This window comes from Pipistrellus hanaki, assembly GCF_964339955.1.
Source record: "Pipistrellus hanaki genome assembly, chromosome: 11".
Lineage (NCBI taxonomy): Eukaryota > Metazoa > Chordata > Mammalia > Chiroptera > Vespertilionidae > Pipistrellus > Pipistrellus hanaki.
The window spans coordinates 44,729,385-44,745,991 of NC_140513.1; the positions used below are offsets into that span (position 1 = coordinate 44,729,385).

The 16,607-nt window shown below is 34.2% G+C and overlaps 1 protein-coding gene across 2 annotated transcripts in view; it reads right to left on the minus strand.

Annotated features, from left to right (window-relative positions):
- BRD10 (bromodomain containing 10) overlaps nucleotides 1–16,607 on the minus strand; it is an 81,417-nt gene that overhangs the window by 34,418 nt on the left and 30,392 nt on the right. For both annotated transcript variants that reach the window (XM_084899573.1, XM_084899574.1), the window contains exon 3: nucleotides 13,014–14,431. In XM_084899573.1, coding sequence (XP_084755699.1) covers nucleotides 13,014–14,431 — 1,418 coding nt within the window. The remainder of the gene's footprint in view (nucleotides 1–13,013; nucleotides 14,432–16,607) is intronic.

The window sequence follows — 16,607 nt, forward strand, 5'->3', positions numbered from 1 at the left end:
GCCAATATCATAGATCTATAATATTAATTTGAAAGTCAGGTAGTGTGATATTTTTGGCTTCGTTCTTTTTTCTCAGGATTGCGTTGGTTATTTAGGGTCTTTTTTGGTTCCATACAAATCTGATGATTTCTTGTTCTATTTCTTTAAAAAATGGCATTGGAATTTTGATGAGGATTTCATTAAATCTTTGGGTAATATAGCCATTTAAACTATGTTGATTTTTTTCAATCCAGGAACGCAGAATACCTTTTCATTTCATTGTGTCTTTTTCAATCTATTAATAGTTTTGTAGTTTTCAGTATATACCGTATTTTTCGGACCATAAGACGCACTTTTTCCCCCCCAGAAGTGGGGGGAAAAAGTCCCTGCGTCTTATGGTCCAAATATAGCCTACACATATACTGTAAAAAAAAAAAAAGTTTTTTTACTTGCCCGGCTCTGTGTGGTCTCTGTGTGCTTGCCCGGCTCTAAAATGGTTCTAAATGCTGCTGTTTACTTTACAGGGTTGATTACATGTGTTTATGACTGTGATGTTGGGTTTTAATGCACATAAAATATTTTAGGACACTATTTGTTTCAGAATCTTTTTTTCTTCATTTCCCTTCTCTAAAAACTGGTGCGTCTTATGGTCCGGTGCGTCTTATGGTCCGAAAAATACGGTAGGTCCTTCATATCTTTTGTTAAGTTTATTCCTAGGTGTTTTATTCTTTTGGTTGCAATTGCAAACAGAATGTGTGTCCCCCTCCCCGCCCCCTGAAGTTTCATTGCTAGTATATAGCAGTGGATTTCTGTACGTTGATTTTGTATCCTGCAACTTTACTCTATTTGTTTATTATTTCAAATATTTTTTTTGTGGTCTTTAGGGTTTTCTATATACAGAATCATGTCATCTGCAAAAAGTGACATTTTTACTTCTATTTATTTCACTTGCCTGACTGCTCTAGCTAGGACTTCTAGAATTATGCTGAATAATAGTGGTGAGAGTGAGCATCCTTTTCTTGTTCCTGACTTTAAAGAAAAAGCTTTCCATTTTTCACCATTGAATATGATACTGTCTGAGGAAAACATTGACAATGACTTTAAATAAGTAACACAATCTACCAAAGAGCTTCACAACATGACCTAGGGAGTGGTAATAAAAAAACATTTATTGAGAGCCTACTATGTATCAGACACTTAGTAAGATGATTTATATAAATGATCTCATTAATTCTAACCCCCACCCCCTCCACACACACACACACACACACACACACAAAAAAAAAAAAAAAAAAAAAAAAAAAACATCAAAGGTAGGCAATTCCTCATTTTAATGTGAGATAACTGGAGAGAAAAAAATATTACTTACTCAAGTGTTACATTGTAAGTAAGCACCACAGCCAGGGGTTCTACCGCCTAAGTCCAAGTTCCATTATGCAATGCTAACCTCTCAAAAATCACAGTTACCATTTATTGATTCTCACAACTTGCCAAGCACCATCTTAGGTACTATGCTTTGCTATTCAAATTAATCTGTGTAATGCTACAGCATGGTAGGTATTACTTCATTTTTTTTTTTTTTTAACAGATAAACTGGCTATAAACAGGCAAATAAATCGATGGAAGACTTGTAGCTAATGTGCATTGGATCACGTATCTGTATTAGACCTGTCTCACATCAAAGCTGCGCTCTTTTCTTTTTTAAAGAACGTTATTTTATTTATTTTTGAGAGAGAGAGAGAGAGTTGGAGAGAGAGAGATATATTTGTTGATTCTTTTATGTGCCCAAACTGGGGATTCAACCTGCAACCTTTGGCTATTGGGACGATACTCTAACCAACTGAGCGCCCAGCCAGGGCTAACGCTGTGCTCTTTTTAATGATAAACTACTGTGCTCTTTCTAACTTTCTATAATGATATAATATGCTTTTGACAGATTTCAAAGCATTTCTTTATACTAAGAGAAGATTTGCATATTCACTATTACATAATACTTTCAATCTATAGCCTCATAAAAACAGTCTGAACAAAAAAATATCCTGTATTCTTCAATAAAAATTAGTTCTTTTTAATTAAACTTACTTTTAAAATAGAGCATTGTGTACTATAAAATCTCAGTCTTTTTTTAGTAATCTGTTTTTGTTTCAGGACAAGTTACATACTGCCTCTCAGTGGGCTTTCACTGCCCTAAGTCACCTGTTACTATAAAACAGAATGTAAGTCTCAGATCTAGGATTGTGCTGAAGTCAAGAACAGCTAAAACATACACAGAAATGCCCTAGCTGGTTGCTCAGTGGTTAGAGCATCGGCCTATGTATTGAAGGGTCCTGGGTTTGACTAGAATCAAATCCCCAGTGGGCGGCATGCAGGAGGCAGCGAATCAATGATTCTCTCTCATCACTGATGTTTCTATCTCTCCCTCTCCCTCCCTTTCTGAAATCAGTAAAAATATATTAAGAAAAATAAAGAAGCATTTAAAAAACGCACACACACAGACTTTCAACTTTAATTCTTGGGCTTAAAACACAGCCATGGGCAAAAAGTTGAATCTCAACATGTACCTAGAAAATGGATAAAAACCTTAATATAGTTTAATAATTAAAGTTACAAGTGCAGCCTAATGAAGCTTTTTAAAACCAAGCTTAGAACAGTTTAAGAAAAGAAATCCCAGCTTGAGAGGAAAAATATGACTAAAAATACATTTTACACTATAAATGCAGGCACAAACTCTAGTCTTCTAGAACATGTAGATACACTTACTGGAAAAATGAGGATGATTATTCCCCACTCCAACTCCTCCTTCCCTCTCTCCTTCACCTGGCTGCCTGCCTGTCTCCAGCCCTTGGGCTTCCACTTCCACTCCAATGCCTTCCTAGATTTGGCCTTCCCATGTATAAGCATTCTCCCAGCACATTCACTACTCTCTTAGTGTTTTCATTTTAGGAACCATAAGTGAATGGATAATAAGACATTAATCACTGTTAAAAGTAAAGGGCATTTGTATTATTAAATACCAAATCTGGGAAATACTTTATTCTCTTGGGCAAATTTTTCATCATACTGGTAATTTTTTAACCCTATCATAGAACAGCTATTTCTTTTTTTCTCCTTTAATTTAGAATACTGAGTCAGTTGTCAAATTCTGCTTCTTGTTGCACTATATTTCTCAAAATGTTTTTTCTTTACTGTCAATGTGATAGAAAAGTCATGAAATCATTCCTTATCTGGATTTAGAATTTCCTCTTTCTGAAATTACCTTCTACACCAACTCCTTCATCTAAATCTCATCAGTTTCTTTTTATAGCTATTTAATGATGTCCTAATTACCTGGCAAGATCCTTTCTCCTAATCCTGTCACTTACTAGCTGTGTTACCTTGGACACAGGAATAAATTTCTCTGTGCTTCAGTTTTTTTAATCCATATAAAAGGAAAGAACAACAGTATCTACTTTATGGAGTTTTTATGAAGGTTCAATGAGACAATATGCATAAAGGCTTAGAACAGTGCCTGGCATATATTAAACAATAGATAAGTATTCACTTTTTTGGGGGTGACATAGGGTGGGTGAGTAGAAGGCAATAAAACAAAAGGATATGGAGTACAGTTTATCTTTTTACTCTCTTTTACTGTGGCATCTTGAGTTGGTCCTCTAAAAGTTTTCCCCATAAAGACATACATAGTTAAGTGCTATAATAGTGCTACCAACACAGAACTATACAATCTTTCTTACAAATGCCAATCTGGATATAACCAAATATTGTAGATTACATTACTTTCTCGGTTATTCCCTATAAACCAGTATACTGTTTTTTACACATCTAATAGATATTATTTAATGCTCATTTCCTTGTACTGGGCTCGTGATTCTATTATTTAAAATAGCACAACAATATGAAAAAAGATATAGTAACTATGCAAAAAAACAAACAAACAAAAAAAAAACAAACAACAGTCTGAGATAAAGAATGACATAACACAAATAAAGAACACATCTGATTAGGGGAAGCTGAGGATTGACTCAGTGAATTAGAATACAGAGTTGGAAATATCCCTCAATTAGAGAACCAAAAAGAAAAAACAATTACTAAACAGGAGGATAGCTTAAGAGAACTGTGGGACAATGTGAAAGGTAACAATATTAGAATAGTAGGTGTGCCAGAAGAGGCAGAAATGGAGAAAGGAATAGAGAAGGTGGTGTTTGGAGAAATAATGGTAGAAAACTTAGCCCTAATCTGGTAAAGGGAAAAGTCACACAAGCTCAGGAGGCACAGAGAACTCCAAATAAGAAGAACCCAAACAGACCCACACCCAGACACATCATAATTAAAATGCCAAAAATTAAAACAAAGAGATAATCTTAAATACAGCAAGAGAAAGAAAACTATTACCTACAAAGGAGTTCCCATAAAGCTGACACCTGATTTCTCATCAGAAACTCTTACTGATGGCCAAAAGGGAATGGCATGAAGTACTCAAGGTAATGGAAAGCAAGGATCTGAGGCCAAGATGACTATATCCAGCAAGGCAATCATTCAAAATAGATGATCAAATAAAGAGCTACCCAGACAAAAAAAAAAAAAAAAAGGCTAAAGGAGTTCATCACTCCAGACTAGCATTATAAGAAATACTGAAGAGATTGCTGTAAGGCAGTGTTTCCCAAACTTTTGACATATGTGTACCCCTTCTATCGATATAATTTTCGTAACGCTGAGTACCCCTCGTACTCATGAGAATGCAGAATTAGGCGCAGCTAAGCATGGTGCAGTGCATATCCCCACCAAACTCCGGTGCAACGTGTACCCCCACCAAACTCTTCCCGTACCTCTGGGGGTACGCATACCACACTTTGAGGGATTGTTGAGAAGAAGAAACAGAGAGAGAAACCTAGCAATAGAGAATTAAAATGGCTATAAATAAGTACCTCTTAATAATAACCCTAAACGTAAATAGATTAAAGCTCCAATCAAAAGGGTAGCTGAATGGATACAAAAACATGACCCAACTATATGCTCTCCACAAGAGACCCATCTCAAAACAAAAGACACTCACAGGATAAAAGTGAAGGGATGGGGAAAAAAAGCTGGAGTAGCAATACTCATATCCAATAAAATAGACTTTAAAAGCATCATGCTAAGTGAAATAACCCAGTCGGAGAAAGATAAAGATCTCAGTCAATTGTGGAATATAATGAACAACAATAAACTGATGAACAAAAGTAGAGCCAGAGAGGAGGACTAGAGTATAATAAAAGTAATCCTGTTATTTGCAGATTATTAATATTTCCTACAACTTTTGTGATGTTATACTATGTTAGTACAGTTTTGGTAATATTATACTTAAAATCCTTTTATTCTTAAAATATGTTTATTGCATGAAATATTATATGTAAGATCATTTTTCTTCAATTGCATGTAAGATTATTATATTTAAAATCATTTTTCTTGAAATAAAAGGTCATAAACAAAGAATTAATAATCCCAAGGTTGGCAATAAACCTAACCTCCAGTGGCAAATACAATCAACTTAAGTGATTAAACTCTGCTCTCTATAATTAATACTCTAACAAATAAATGTAGTATATTCTAACACAAACTAATAGTCTCAAAGTTACTTGTCAATGGTCTTTCCAAGGTTTACATTAAATAAACTTTTGACTTTTATAGGAAACTCTGCCTTTTCAGAAAATGGAGTTAGCCTTAAAATCAACTCAATGATGACAAGATACATGTTAAAAATGTTACAAAAAAAAAAAAAAAAGTTTGACCTCACTTTTTTGCAACTGGTATATAAATATTTTTTAATCTTCCTAATCTATGTAAAGCAATGTTTGCCTTCTCAAAAGCACTTTCACTAACAACTTACAATCTTTTAAGATTTACTGCTATGGAAATTATTAAACTTACTGATAGTTTAATAATTTTAATCCTTAATTTTAATTAAGGCTAAAAAAAGAATGTTATAGAACAGAGTGTAGATAATATCCAAAATAACCTAAAAATAAACATAATTGTTATGAATAGATATAATAAATAAGTATTCTGGAAGAGAAGTATCTGTTGCTATAATAATGCACATTAAAGAAAAATCCAATGTTTTTCTATTCCATAATGTTTCCAAGAGTAAGGAACAGGCTTAAATTAACTAAAAATGAATTAAAAATTTTTAAAGGCAGAAAGAATATTCTCATTCTGAAAAATAGATAAAAATGTTTAAAAGTTACAAAATTCTCTTACAGTGCATTAAAATTATCAAATCATTTTTAAACAATCTGCTTTTGTGCCTTCTATTAAAAACCATCTCCCATCAAAATAAGAAGGTTTAATAAATTTGGAGATGCAACCAAAAATTAAAACATAAAAAGAACCAGATTAACCACATGTAGAATTTAGTCTACCCTAAATTAAGGTTAATAAATCAGTCATGGAAGACACAGCTTATCCCAAAGCATATTCTACACAATACTATTATTTGGAAAAAAGAAAAAAAAAAGCCCTGTGTTCAAATAAATTTGAAAAATATTAAGTTAAAAAAAAAAAAGAAAGTTTCTTTTCTTCAAGATCTTGAAGTGACCTTAATATACAGGCACAGAATCAATTATTCACAATTCTAAAGTCTCAAAGATTCCAAAAAATAAAATTTTTTAAAAATAATTTATATGATAGCAAAATCTGACCTGAACTGTTAAGAGATTCTTTATAATCTTCATCATTTAGTCTGATTATTCATACATTTTTCTTTTCTGTAGAAATTATGTATTTGATTACAGAGCTACTCCAAACTCCACTGAGGATGTTCCTTCGAAAACACTATATACACCATTAATACCCTTCTATTAATTTCTAAATCCCCAAACATAAATGGTACAAGAGTTTTATAAAATGCATTGTGGACCTGTACTAATGCACAATTTAACTCTATAAGAGGAACAGCTCCCAAACTTGGGACCAAGGTGCTCTCTCTTAAAAAGAAAAAGGAACCCTAACCAGTTTGGCTCAGTGGACAGAGCGTCAACCTGTGGACTGAAGGGTCCCAGGTTCGATTCCGGTCAAGGGCATGTACCTTGTTTGCTTTGCTGGTACATTCCAGTAAGTGGTGTGCAGGAGGCAGCTGATCACTATTTCTCTCCCATCCATGTTTATAACTCTCTATCCCTCTCCCTTCCTCTCTGTAAAAAAAACAACAACAATAAAATATATTTAAAAGAGAGAGAGAAAAAGGAAGACCTGACCGGTTTGGCTCAGTGGATAGAGCATCAGCTGCGGACTGCGGATCCCAGGTTCGTTTCCAGTCAAGGGCATGTACCTTGGTTTCAGGCACATTCCCAGTAGGGGGTGTGCAGGAGGCAGCTGACTGATGTTTCTCTCTCATTGAACTCTCTATACTTCACCCTTCCTCTCTGTAAAAAAATCAATAAAAATATATTTTTTTTAAAGAAAGGAAATAGTGGATTAGAGTATGTCCAAAACTGACTATAAAAGGCCACACAATATCTCACACCTAATAAAGAAACCCAGGGCAAAATGATGTACAATAAACTTTTGTTGTTATTATAATATTTTATGTAATAATGTAAAACAATAAGCAGCTTAGTGTCTGATGACGAAAGAGAGCTGGTCTATGCTTATTCACTGCTAACAACAGAACGGTATTTTCCAAATCCAAGTATTTTTCTTACTAAAGACTTGACTCTCTGAAATTTGCTCTGAAAATAAAAACAAAAAGGTATATAGGCAAGTGCATTATTTTCTCCTATTTCATGCCTGTAAGACTTCTCTCCTCAACTAAAAAGGCACACAGAGGATATCTAAATACTAGCTGAATTTGCTTCTGACCTTTTTTCATTCACTTGTCTAGAACTGGACATGAAGTTCTCAAATTTTCTCTCTGATCTACATTCTGAAGTTATATTTCAAAAATAGATTACTTTGTTTGTTTACAATACAAATTCATTTTATTCTAATCCTCATCAACTAATCTTTTTATTCTGCTACATCAATAAATATGTTACTTTCTAAACCACTTTAATTCATAATTAACTTTGAACACATAAATAAAATAGTAGGTCATAAATAAAAACTTAATCAAAGGTTTTAAAATATAATGGTATTAATAAAACAGTATTACATATTATAAAACTGGAAACATTTTCAAATTTAAAATATTTAATATTTCAGAGGCCAACATTTCAGAGAACTCCTCAAGTCAAACTTAATTTATGTAGCCTAATGGATTGCTTATAAAATTTTCAAAGTTTATTTTTGAAAGTAACTTTAAATTATTGTAGCTTTTCATTACTTGGCCAATGTGGACCTTTTGCAATTATTAGTTCAACAAATTAAGCCTGCTCCTGATAGTAAATTTTATACTACTTCCTTATCAATGATACATTGCATATACATTAAAAAATACATTTAATTATATTTAATGATTTAAATAACTAAGCTATAACATCTACTATAGCAGTTAAACTAAATTCATCCCCTCATTTGCCAATTCATTATCAAATTATTGCCAAGTCTTAATTATCTTTGTAACTGAGGGAATGAAAAAAAAAAAAAAAATCGAAATCCAATAAGCCACAATTTTAGTAAACAATTCAAGGTTTTCCCAATCAGGCAACTTTTTATTAGGGTTAATCATCTGCTTTTATCTCACCTATCCTCTGAATAAATGAGACATTTAAACTGATTAAATGGCAAAGATTAGAGAAAGCAAAAGCAATTAAAAAAAAGAGCAATCAACCACTGAATACTATAGGTCTGTATACACACTTTAACAGCTGATAACCCATTTAGTTTTCACTTCTTTTCAGGTTTAACTGACTTGAAATGGGTGAAGCCAAACTAAGGTTTGAACAAAGAAAATTTATCCTAAAGTGCCATTAGACTTTTTCTTTTGGACATACATAAAAAATAAAGTTTACAGTATAAAACAGTTGACGAAATGAGGGCACACAAATACTGAAGAAATAATTCTTTATATTTGATATTCCATGGGTTTGTGTTATCACCAGTGCCTCGACCAGAATTGTCATCATTTCAAAAACAGGCAATGACAAAAAAATTATTCATTTCTGCAGATTAGTTAAATTTTGAAAATGAACTATATGTTAATAAACACCGACTTTATAATCATTCAAAGTGCATACACATATTGGGGTGATATCCTGTATATTTATCGAATTTTTTGCTTTAATTTTAAATAGGCTGTGACAGCTTCCCGCCCAGTTGGGATGCCTTAATAACTCCACCAGGTGGGGTTCCTGCTTCCACTTCCTTTCCCGTGGTCCCACTCCTATCTACCTAGCTTTCTTCTGTCTCCTCACCGGGACAATTTCACCAGATACAGAATGTCTGCCAAGGTGAAAGAAATTAACAACAACAAAAAAAGAAATGAAGCAAACAGTCCCAGACAGAAATCGAGCTCGTGGGGAGTCATCCTAAGGCACTCCAAACTCCACAAATCTGCATCTCTACCTGCACCACAGCATCAGTCAGCATCTCCAGGCTTATCTCTGGGCCTTGCTGTTGGCGAAGATCAGAAAGAAAGAGGGAGATAAAGCAAAAGGAGAGAGAAATCAACGCAGGAGAGAGACATCCTGAAAAGAGAGACCATGGGGAGACAAAGAAACAGCCCACAAATGAAAGAAAAGCAGGCATCACCAGAAAAGGAAGAAAACGAGTTAGAGGCAAGCAACCTACCAGAGCAAGAATTCAGAGTAATGATCATAAGATGGCTAAAATGGAAGAAAAATTTGACAATATGAGTAATACCCAAGAGGAAATGAAGAAAAACTAAGAGGAAATGAAGATGACTCAAGAAGAAATGAAAAATGACATCGCTACTATGAAGAACTCAATAGAAAGCATCAAGAGCAGACTAGAAGAAGCAGAGGACTACATCAGTGAGCTCGAAGACAAGATGGAAAAAAATACCAATTAGAGCAGCTTCTAGAAAAAATAATTAAAAAGCAGGAGGAGAGCCTACGGGAGCTTTGGGACAATGCAAAACAAAACAATATTCGAATAATAGGGGTTTCAGAAGGAAAGGAAACTGAGGTAGACATTGAAAACATATTTCAAGAAATAATGACAGAAAACTTTCCCGAGATAGAGAAGAAAAAACCCACACAAATCCAAGATGCTCGCAGAGTCCCAAGCAAAATGAATCCCAGAAGACAGACGCCAAGGCACATTATAATTAAATTGGCAAACACCAATGACAAAGTAAGAATCTTAAAAGCAGCCAGAGAGAGACAGAAAGTTACATACAAAGGAACCCCGATCAGACTAACAACTGATTTCTCAACAGAAACTTATCAGGCCAGAAGGGAATGGGATGAAATATACAAAGTCACGCAAAGGAAGGGTCTGAATCCAAGAATACTGTACCCAGCAAGGCTATCAATCAAAATTGAAGGGGAAATCAGGAGCTTCACAGACAAAAAAAGACTAAAGGAATTTATCTCCATCAAACCAGCAATGCAAGAAATGCTAAAGGGTCTACTGTAAAAATAAAGAAATAGGAAGCAAAAAAGGAACACAGGGGTATAGAATAAAAATGGCGTCAAATGAGTACCTATCATTAATAACTTTAAATGTAAATGGTTTAAATGCTCCAATCAAAAGACATAGGGTAACAGATTGGATAAGAAAACAAGACGCATACATCTGTTGTCTACAAGAAACCCACCTGAGAAAAAAAGATGCACACAGACTGAGGGTGAAGGGATGGAAAAAGGTTTTCCAGGCAAATGGAAGTGAAAAAAAAAGCTGGGGTAGCAATACTTATATCTGACAAATTAGATCTCAGAGTGAAGGACATAACAAGAGATAATGAGGGCCACTTCATAATACTAAAGGGAGCAATCCAACAAGAAGAAATAACCCTGATAAATATATATATGCACCCAATACAGGAGCACCCAAATACAGTAAATAAAAATAAAAAAATAAAAAAAAACTGCTGGAGGACATTAAGGGAGAGATTAATAGCAATACAATCATAGTAGGAGATTTTAATACCCCACTGAGAACCCAGATATCAACCCAAATCACTATGCTCAGTTAATATTTGACAAAGGAGGCACGGACATATTATATAATGGAGTCAAGACAGTCTCTTCAATAAATGGTGCTGGGAAAATTGGACAAATACATGCAAAAGAATGAAACTGGATCACCAACTTACACCATACACAAAAATAAACTCAAAATGAATACAGGACTTAAACATAAGACGGGAAACCATAAAAATACTAGAGGCATCCACAGGCAGCAAAATCTCAGACATATGCCAAAAGAACTTCTTCACTGATACTTCCCGTAGGGCAATGGAAGCTAAAGAGAAACTAAACAAATGGGACTACATCAAAATAAAAAGCTTTTTTACAGCAAAGGAAACCATCAACAAAACAACAAGAAAGCCCTCTGTATGAGAGAACATATTTGCAAATGTTATCACTGATAAAGGTTTAATCTCCAACATCTACAGACAGCTTACACAACTTAATAAAAGGAAGATAAATGACCCAATTAAAAAATGGACAATGGATCTAAATAGAATATTCTCAAAAGAAGACAGAAGGAAGGCCAACAGGCACATGGAAACATGTTCAAAGTCACTAATTATCCGAGAGATGCAAATCAAAACAACAATGCGGTACCATCTCACACCTGTCAGAATGGCCAACATCAACAAATCAACAAACGACAAGGGTTGGTGAGGTTGTGGAGAAAAAGGAACCCTCATGCACTGCTGGTGGGAATGTAGTCTGGTGCAACCACTGTGGAGAACAGTGTGGAGCTTCCTCAAAAAACTGAAAATGGAACTCCCATTTGACCCAGTAATCCCACTCCTAGGAATATATCCCAAGAAGCTAGAAACATCAATCAGAAAGGATATATGCACCCCTATGTTCATAGCAGCACAATTTACAATAGCTAGGATTTGGAAATAGCCTAGGTGCCCATCAGCAAATGATTGGATCCGAAAAATTGTGGTACATTTACACAATGGAATATTATGCTGCCATAAAAAAGAAAAAATTCTCATCGTTTACAGCAACCTGGATGGAATTGGAGAGCATCATGCTGAGTGAAACAAGCCAGTCAATGAAAGAGAGACACCACATGACCTATTTATGGATGATAAAGAACATTATAAACTGAAGAACCAAAAGATAGATATAGAGACAGTAAAGCAACAAGCAGACTGTCAAATTACAGCAGAGAGGTTAGGGAGATCTGGGGGAGATAAGAGACCAACAGAAGGACTTGTATACATGCATATAAGTACAACCCATGGACACAAACTCTGGGGAGGGAGGGTATGTACGGGAGAGGGGGGGCATTGGTATATGTACAAAAATAATAATTTAATAAAAATAAAAAAATAAATAAAAAATAAATAGGCTGTGACAAATACATTATTTAAATTAGGTATAAGACAAACTTACAAATTCTGTTATGAAAATATGATTCATGTCTTATTAGTTGATATAGCTCTTTTCTTATATTTCACATTTTTCTGTATATGCAAATACAAACTGAAAACAGTGCTGAAAAATATATAATGTGGGGGAAAACTGATACCCAGAAAGATAATCTGGCCTGCCTTAGTTTAAGAAGCTAGTTGCTATGAACTTTAGTCCTGGGAATGCAATCTCCTGATACCAGTGCTTTTTCCACTGCACTGTAACTGCCCTTTCCCAGGGAAAAAAACGCTTCTCATCAGTGATGGAAAGTATCACTTATGAAGAAATTGGTTTAAAGAAATATAAACACATAATGTCCAAAGACTGTCAGATGAAAATTAAATTCAAATGTATTGCCCCAGTATTTTGTTGTATTGTTGTTAATAATAAAACCTCTTCTACTCTGGGTTTTAATCATAGGGAATAATATAAAACTTGACCCTTACATATGCATGCAAACACGCATATATACATGTTCATTTCATTCTGTTACGATGCCTAATTGAAAGAACTTAAAGTATGCATAAATGTAATTCTCACCCATTTGTATTAGCTTACCAGATTTGTGCTTCTTATGTTTTGCTTTCTTTTTGATGATCAATAACTTATTCTGGATCTCAGGTTTGTAAGACTTGAATGCAAGAGAATGAAGACCTTCACGCTTTCTCTGTAAGTTTTCATTCAAAGCATCTTTTAATTTCTTTTTTTTCTTTTTCTTCTTTTTTGCTCTCATTTTAGTTAGCTTGAGTTTCTTGTGGCTCTGCAGTGACTGCTCTAATAGAATATCCCTTACAACTTTGGGGCAGCTAATTTCTGCGTGATCATTGTGACTTCCATTTACATGTATTTGGCAAGATTTCAGAGCATTTTCTTTTAATGGACTGGGTTCGGGCTTTACTCTAGAAGTTTCACCAAATCTTTCGTGATTTTCTATAAACCTTATTTCACCTGGACTAAGAGGCTCTCCAAAGCCAGTAACTTCACCTGGACTTCCTGGTTTTCCTAAATTTTCTTTACAGCAATCAGTTTTCTTAATTTCGCAGGGTCTGCGAATTCTAATTTCACAGTTGGATTTCACTTCCATTTCAACAGAGATGTCATGATTATCCAAGTTCATTTTAGCATGGCAGCAAGTTGGATCCAAATTAACTTCTTTCTCTTTTTTGAAGGCAGAGGGCAGGCCTTCTCTACCACACCTATGTTCTCCATTACTTGTACTAAAATAGTCACACTTCAATTTCTCTAGTTTAATCCGAGGTACTCTTTGTATTTTAATGGGTGGAATTGGAAATTCTGGGGCCTGAAAAGGTCTCTGCTTGTAGATCCGTACATCTGCACCACAGAACTGTGGAAAATGTACGTAAGCATTCTCCAAATAATCGTAACCAAGTATAACTTCCCTGCATTCATGAATAGGCTGTCCAAGTACAGCATCTTGAACTTCTTTTTGTGTTTCATACACAAAATCACAAAGACCCTTAAGTAACCACACTTTTTGGTGGAAAGGTAGTTCGTGAAAAGGTTTTTCTTCCAATGGATTAACTTCTCCAAGAACTTTAAAAAACTGAGGACACAACCCAAGTTTCTCAGCACAGTTATTGGGATTTTCAGTCTGCCCTACAGCAGTGTACCACTGGTGTACTTTCTGTCTCAGTGCTGCTTCCCAGGTCCTGTAAGGCAAAGTAGGTCTTCGATGTAAGGTAGGTCTGCGATGAGGAGGACTTAGTAGAGAAGTCATTATTTTAGATAAAAAAGCATTACACTGAGGCATCAGAAGACAGCGTTCCAATTCGTAGAAGACTATTTCTGGCAAGTTTAGAATTTGCTGGGCTAAGCAAAGGAAATGCCCAATAGCTGGAATTTCCCACATGGTCTCCATACAAGTTGGAGCTGCTTGAGCTAGAAGTCTTCTTTCCCATTCTTCTATTTCCTTTTGACTAGCTTCTTCTGCCTCTTTTCTCTCCTGCTCCCGAAGCCTAAAGGAAATTTAACAAAATATGCCATTATTGTTTAAAGTAGAAGATGCCATAAAATAACAAATTTTGTCATATTTATCTTCAGTCAACAAGGCAACTGGCTGGTCTAGTTTACAGTATCAGTACAAAGTGTTCCATTGACTGTACCACTTCTTTGTCAGACAAGGAAACACACATTCAACTTGATCATGAGTTTTCTTGATAGAGGATTATCACTGACAATATTGCCACTCAAAGTAAAACTCTTATAATGTACAGCAACTTTAAAATAAAGGAAAAAAATTTAAAGCATGTTTTCTAAACAAAAGAAGTTTAGTGCTTTCTAGAATGTGACATCATAAAGGAGCTGTAAAGATGTTTATATCTTTTGAGCCCATAATTCCATTTCTAAAAAGTTATAATAAGAAAATAATTCAGAACAAGCAAAAGTTATGTGTCAGTGTTAATCAGTTTTATCATATAATATATTTATGATTATATCATATACAACATACATGATATATTATATCATATCATATATAAAAAAGTTTCATTACACAACTAGAAAATAAACTAGCTATTTTATGTAGCCTTAAAATTAGAATTATGAATATGACATATATAACGCAAAAGTACCAGAACACAACCTAGTACTGAACAAACAATAGCAATAATAAAAATATGCATACATTGGACAAAGACCTTATAGCATTTCAAAAATAAATGACTCCTAGATTGATTATGGGTGCATTTTTCCCCTTAAAAATTTTTCTTTACTGACACTGCTACAAAATCTTATTTAAAAAATTTAAATTATTTGAAAAGATAGATGTAAATCTTTTTTATATTGTATTAGGCAAGGTGTTCTTAGACATAACACCAAAAGCACAAGAAATAAAAGAAAAAATAAAGGGGACATCATCAAATTAAAAGCTTTGTATTGTGAAAAGACAATCCACAGGAGAAAATTTTTATAAATCATGTATCTAATAAGAGATTTGTATTTAGAAAATATAAGGAACACTTAAAACTCAATAGTAAAAAGATAAATAACTGGATTATAAAAAGGGCAAAGGATCTCAATAGACATTTCTCCAAAGGTATACAAAAGAACAATAAGCATAGAAAAGATGCTCAACATTGTTATCCCTTAGAGAAATATATATCAAAACCACAATAAGATACCAATTTATATCCACCAAGATGACTATAAGAAGAGAGATAACTATTGGTAAAAAGGTAGAGAAATTGGAAACTATTATTTGGCAATAAAGCAAATGAAGTGCTGATAATGCTACTGAACATGGATTAACCTTGAAAACATGAAACTAAGTGAAAGAAGACATCCACAAAGATCACATATTGTGTAACTCTATTTATTTATTTATTTTTAAAATATATTTTATTATTTTTTTACAGAGAGGAAGAGAGAGAAATAGTTAGAAACATCAACAAGAGAGAATCATCAATCAGCTGCCACTTGCACACCCTCTACTGGGGATGTGCCCACAACCAAGGTACGTGCCCTTGACCAGAATCAAATCTGGGACTTTTCAGTCCGCAGGCCAACGCTCTATCTACTGAGCAAAACTGATTTCGGCAGTGTGTAACTCCATTTATATGAAATGCCCAGAAGTCTATGTAGAGAGAAAGTAGATTAGCAGTTTCCTAGGATTAGGGAAGTCAGGGATAATGGAGAGTAATAGATAACAATCTTTCTTTGTTGAGTGATGAAATGTTTTAAAATTGATTTAGGTGATAATTGCACAACTTTGTGAATATACTTGATTGGTTTAATAAAGGATTATTTTTATTAATCAGGATGAGAGAGGGGAATCGTGGTTTTCCGAGCAGAGCAAAAAAGATAATGCGAATGCTATAGACGGCTGTGAGAGATGTGGCAATCAGGGTTAGCAAAAGGGCTCAGGCGTTTGTATAAGACGTGCTGATTGTTTTCATAATTAGATCCTTTGAATAGAATAACTGATCTTTACAATTTCAATAGGTAAATTGTATGGTGTATAAATTTTATTTCAAGAAAGCTGTATAAGGTAATATGAAGTTTTTTGAGGGGGGGGGGAATAGGATACAACAACAAATGAAGGAAAATATAATAATTTATATTATTCTTGATTTTTGAAAAGAATGCTTCCTCTAGAAATGATGTATAAAAACACTGATATGTGACTAATTCTTG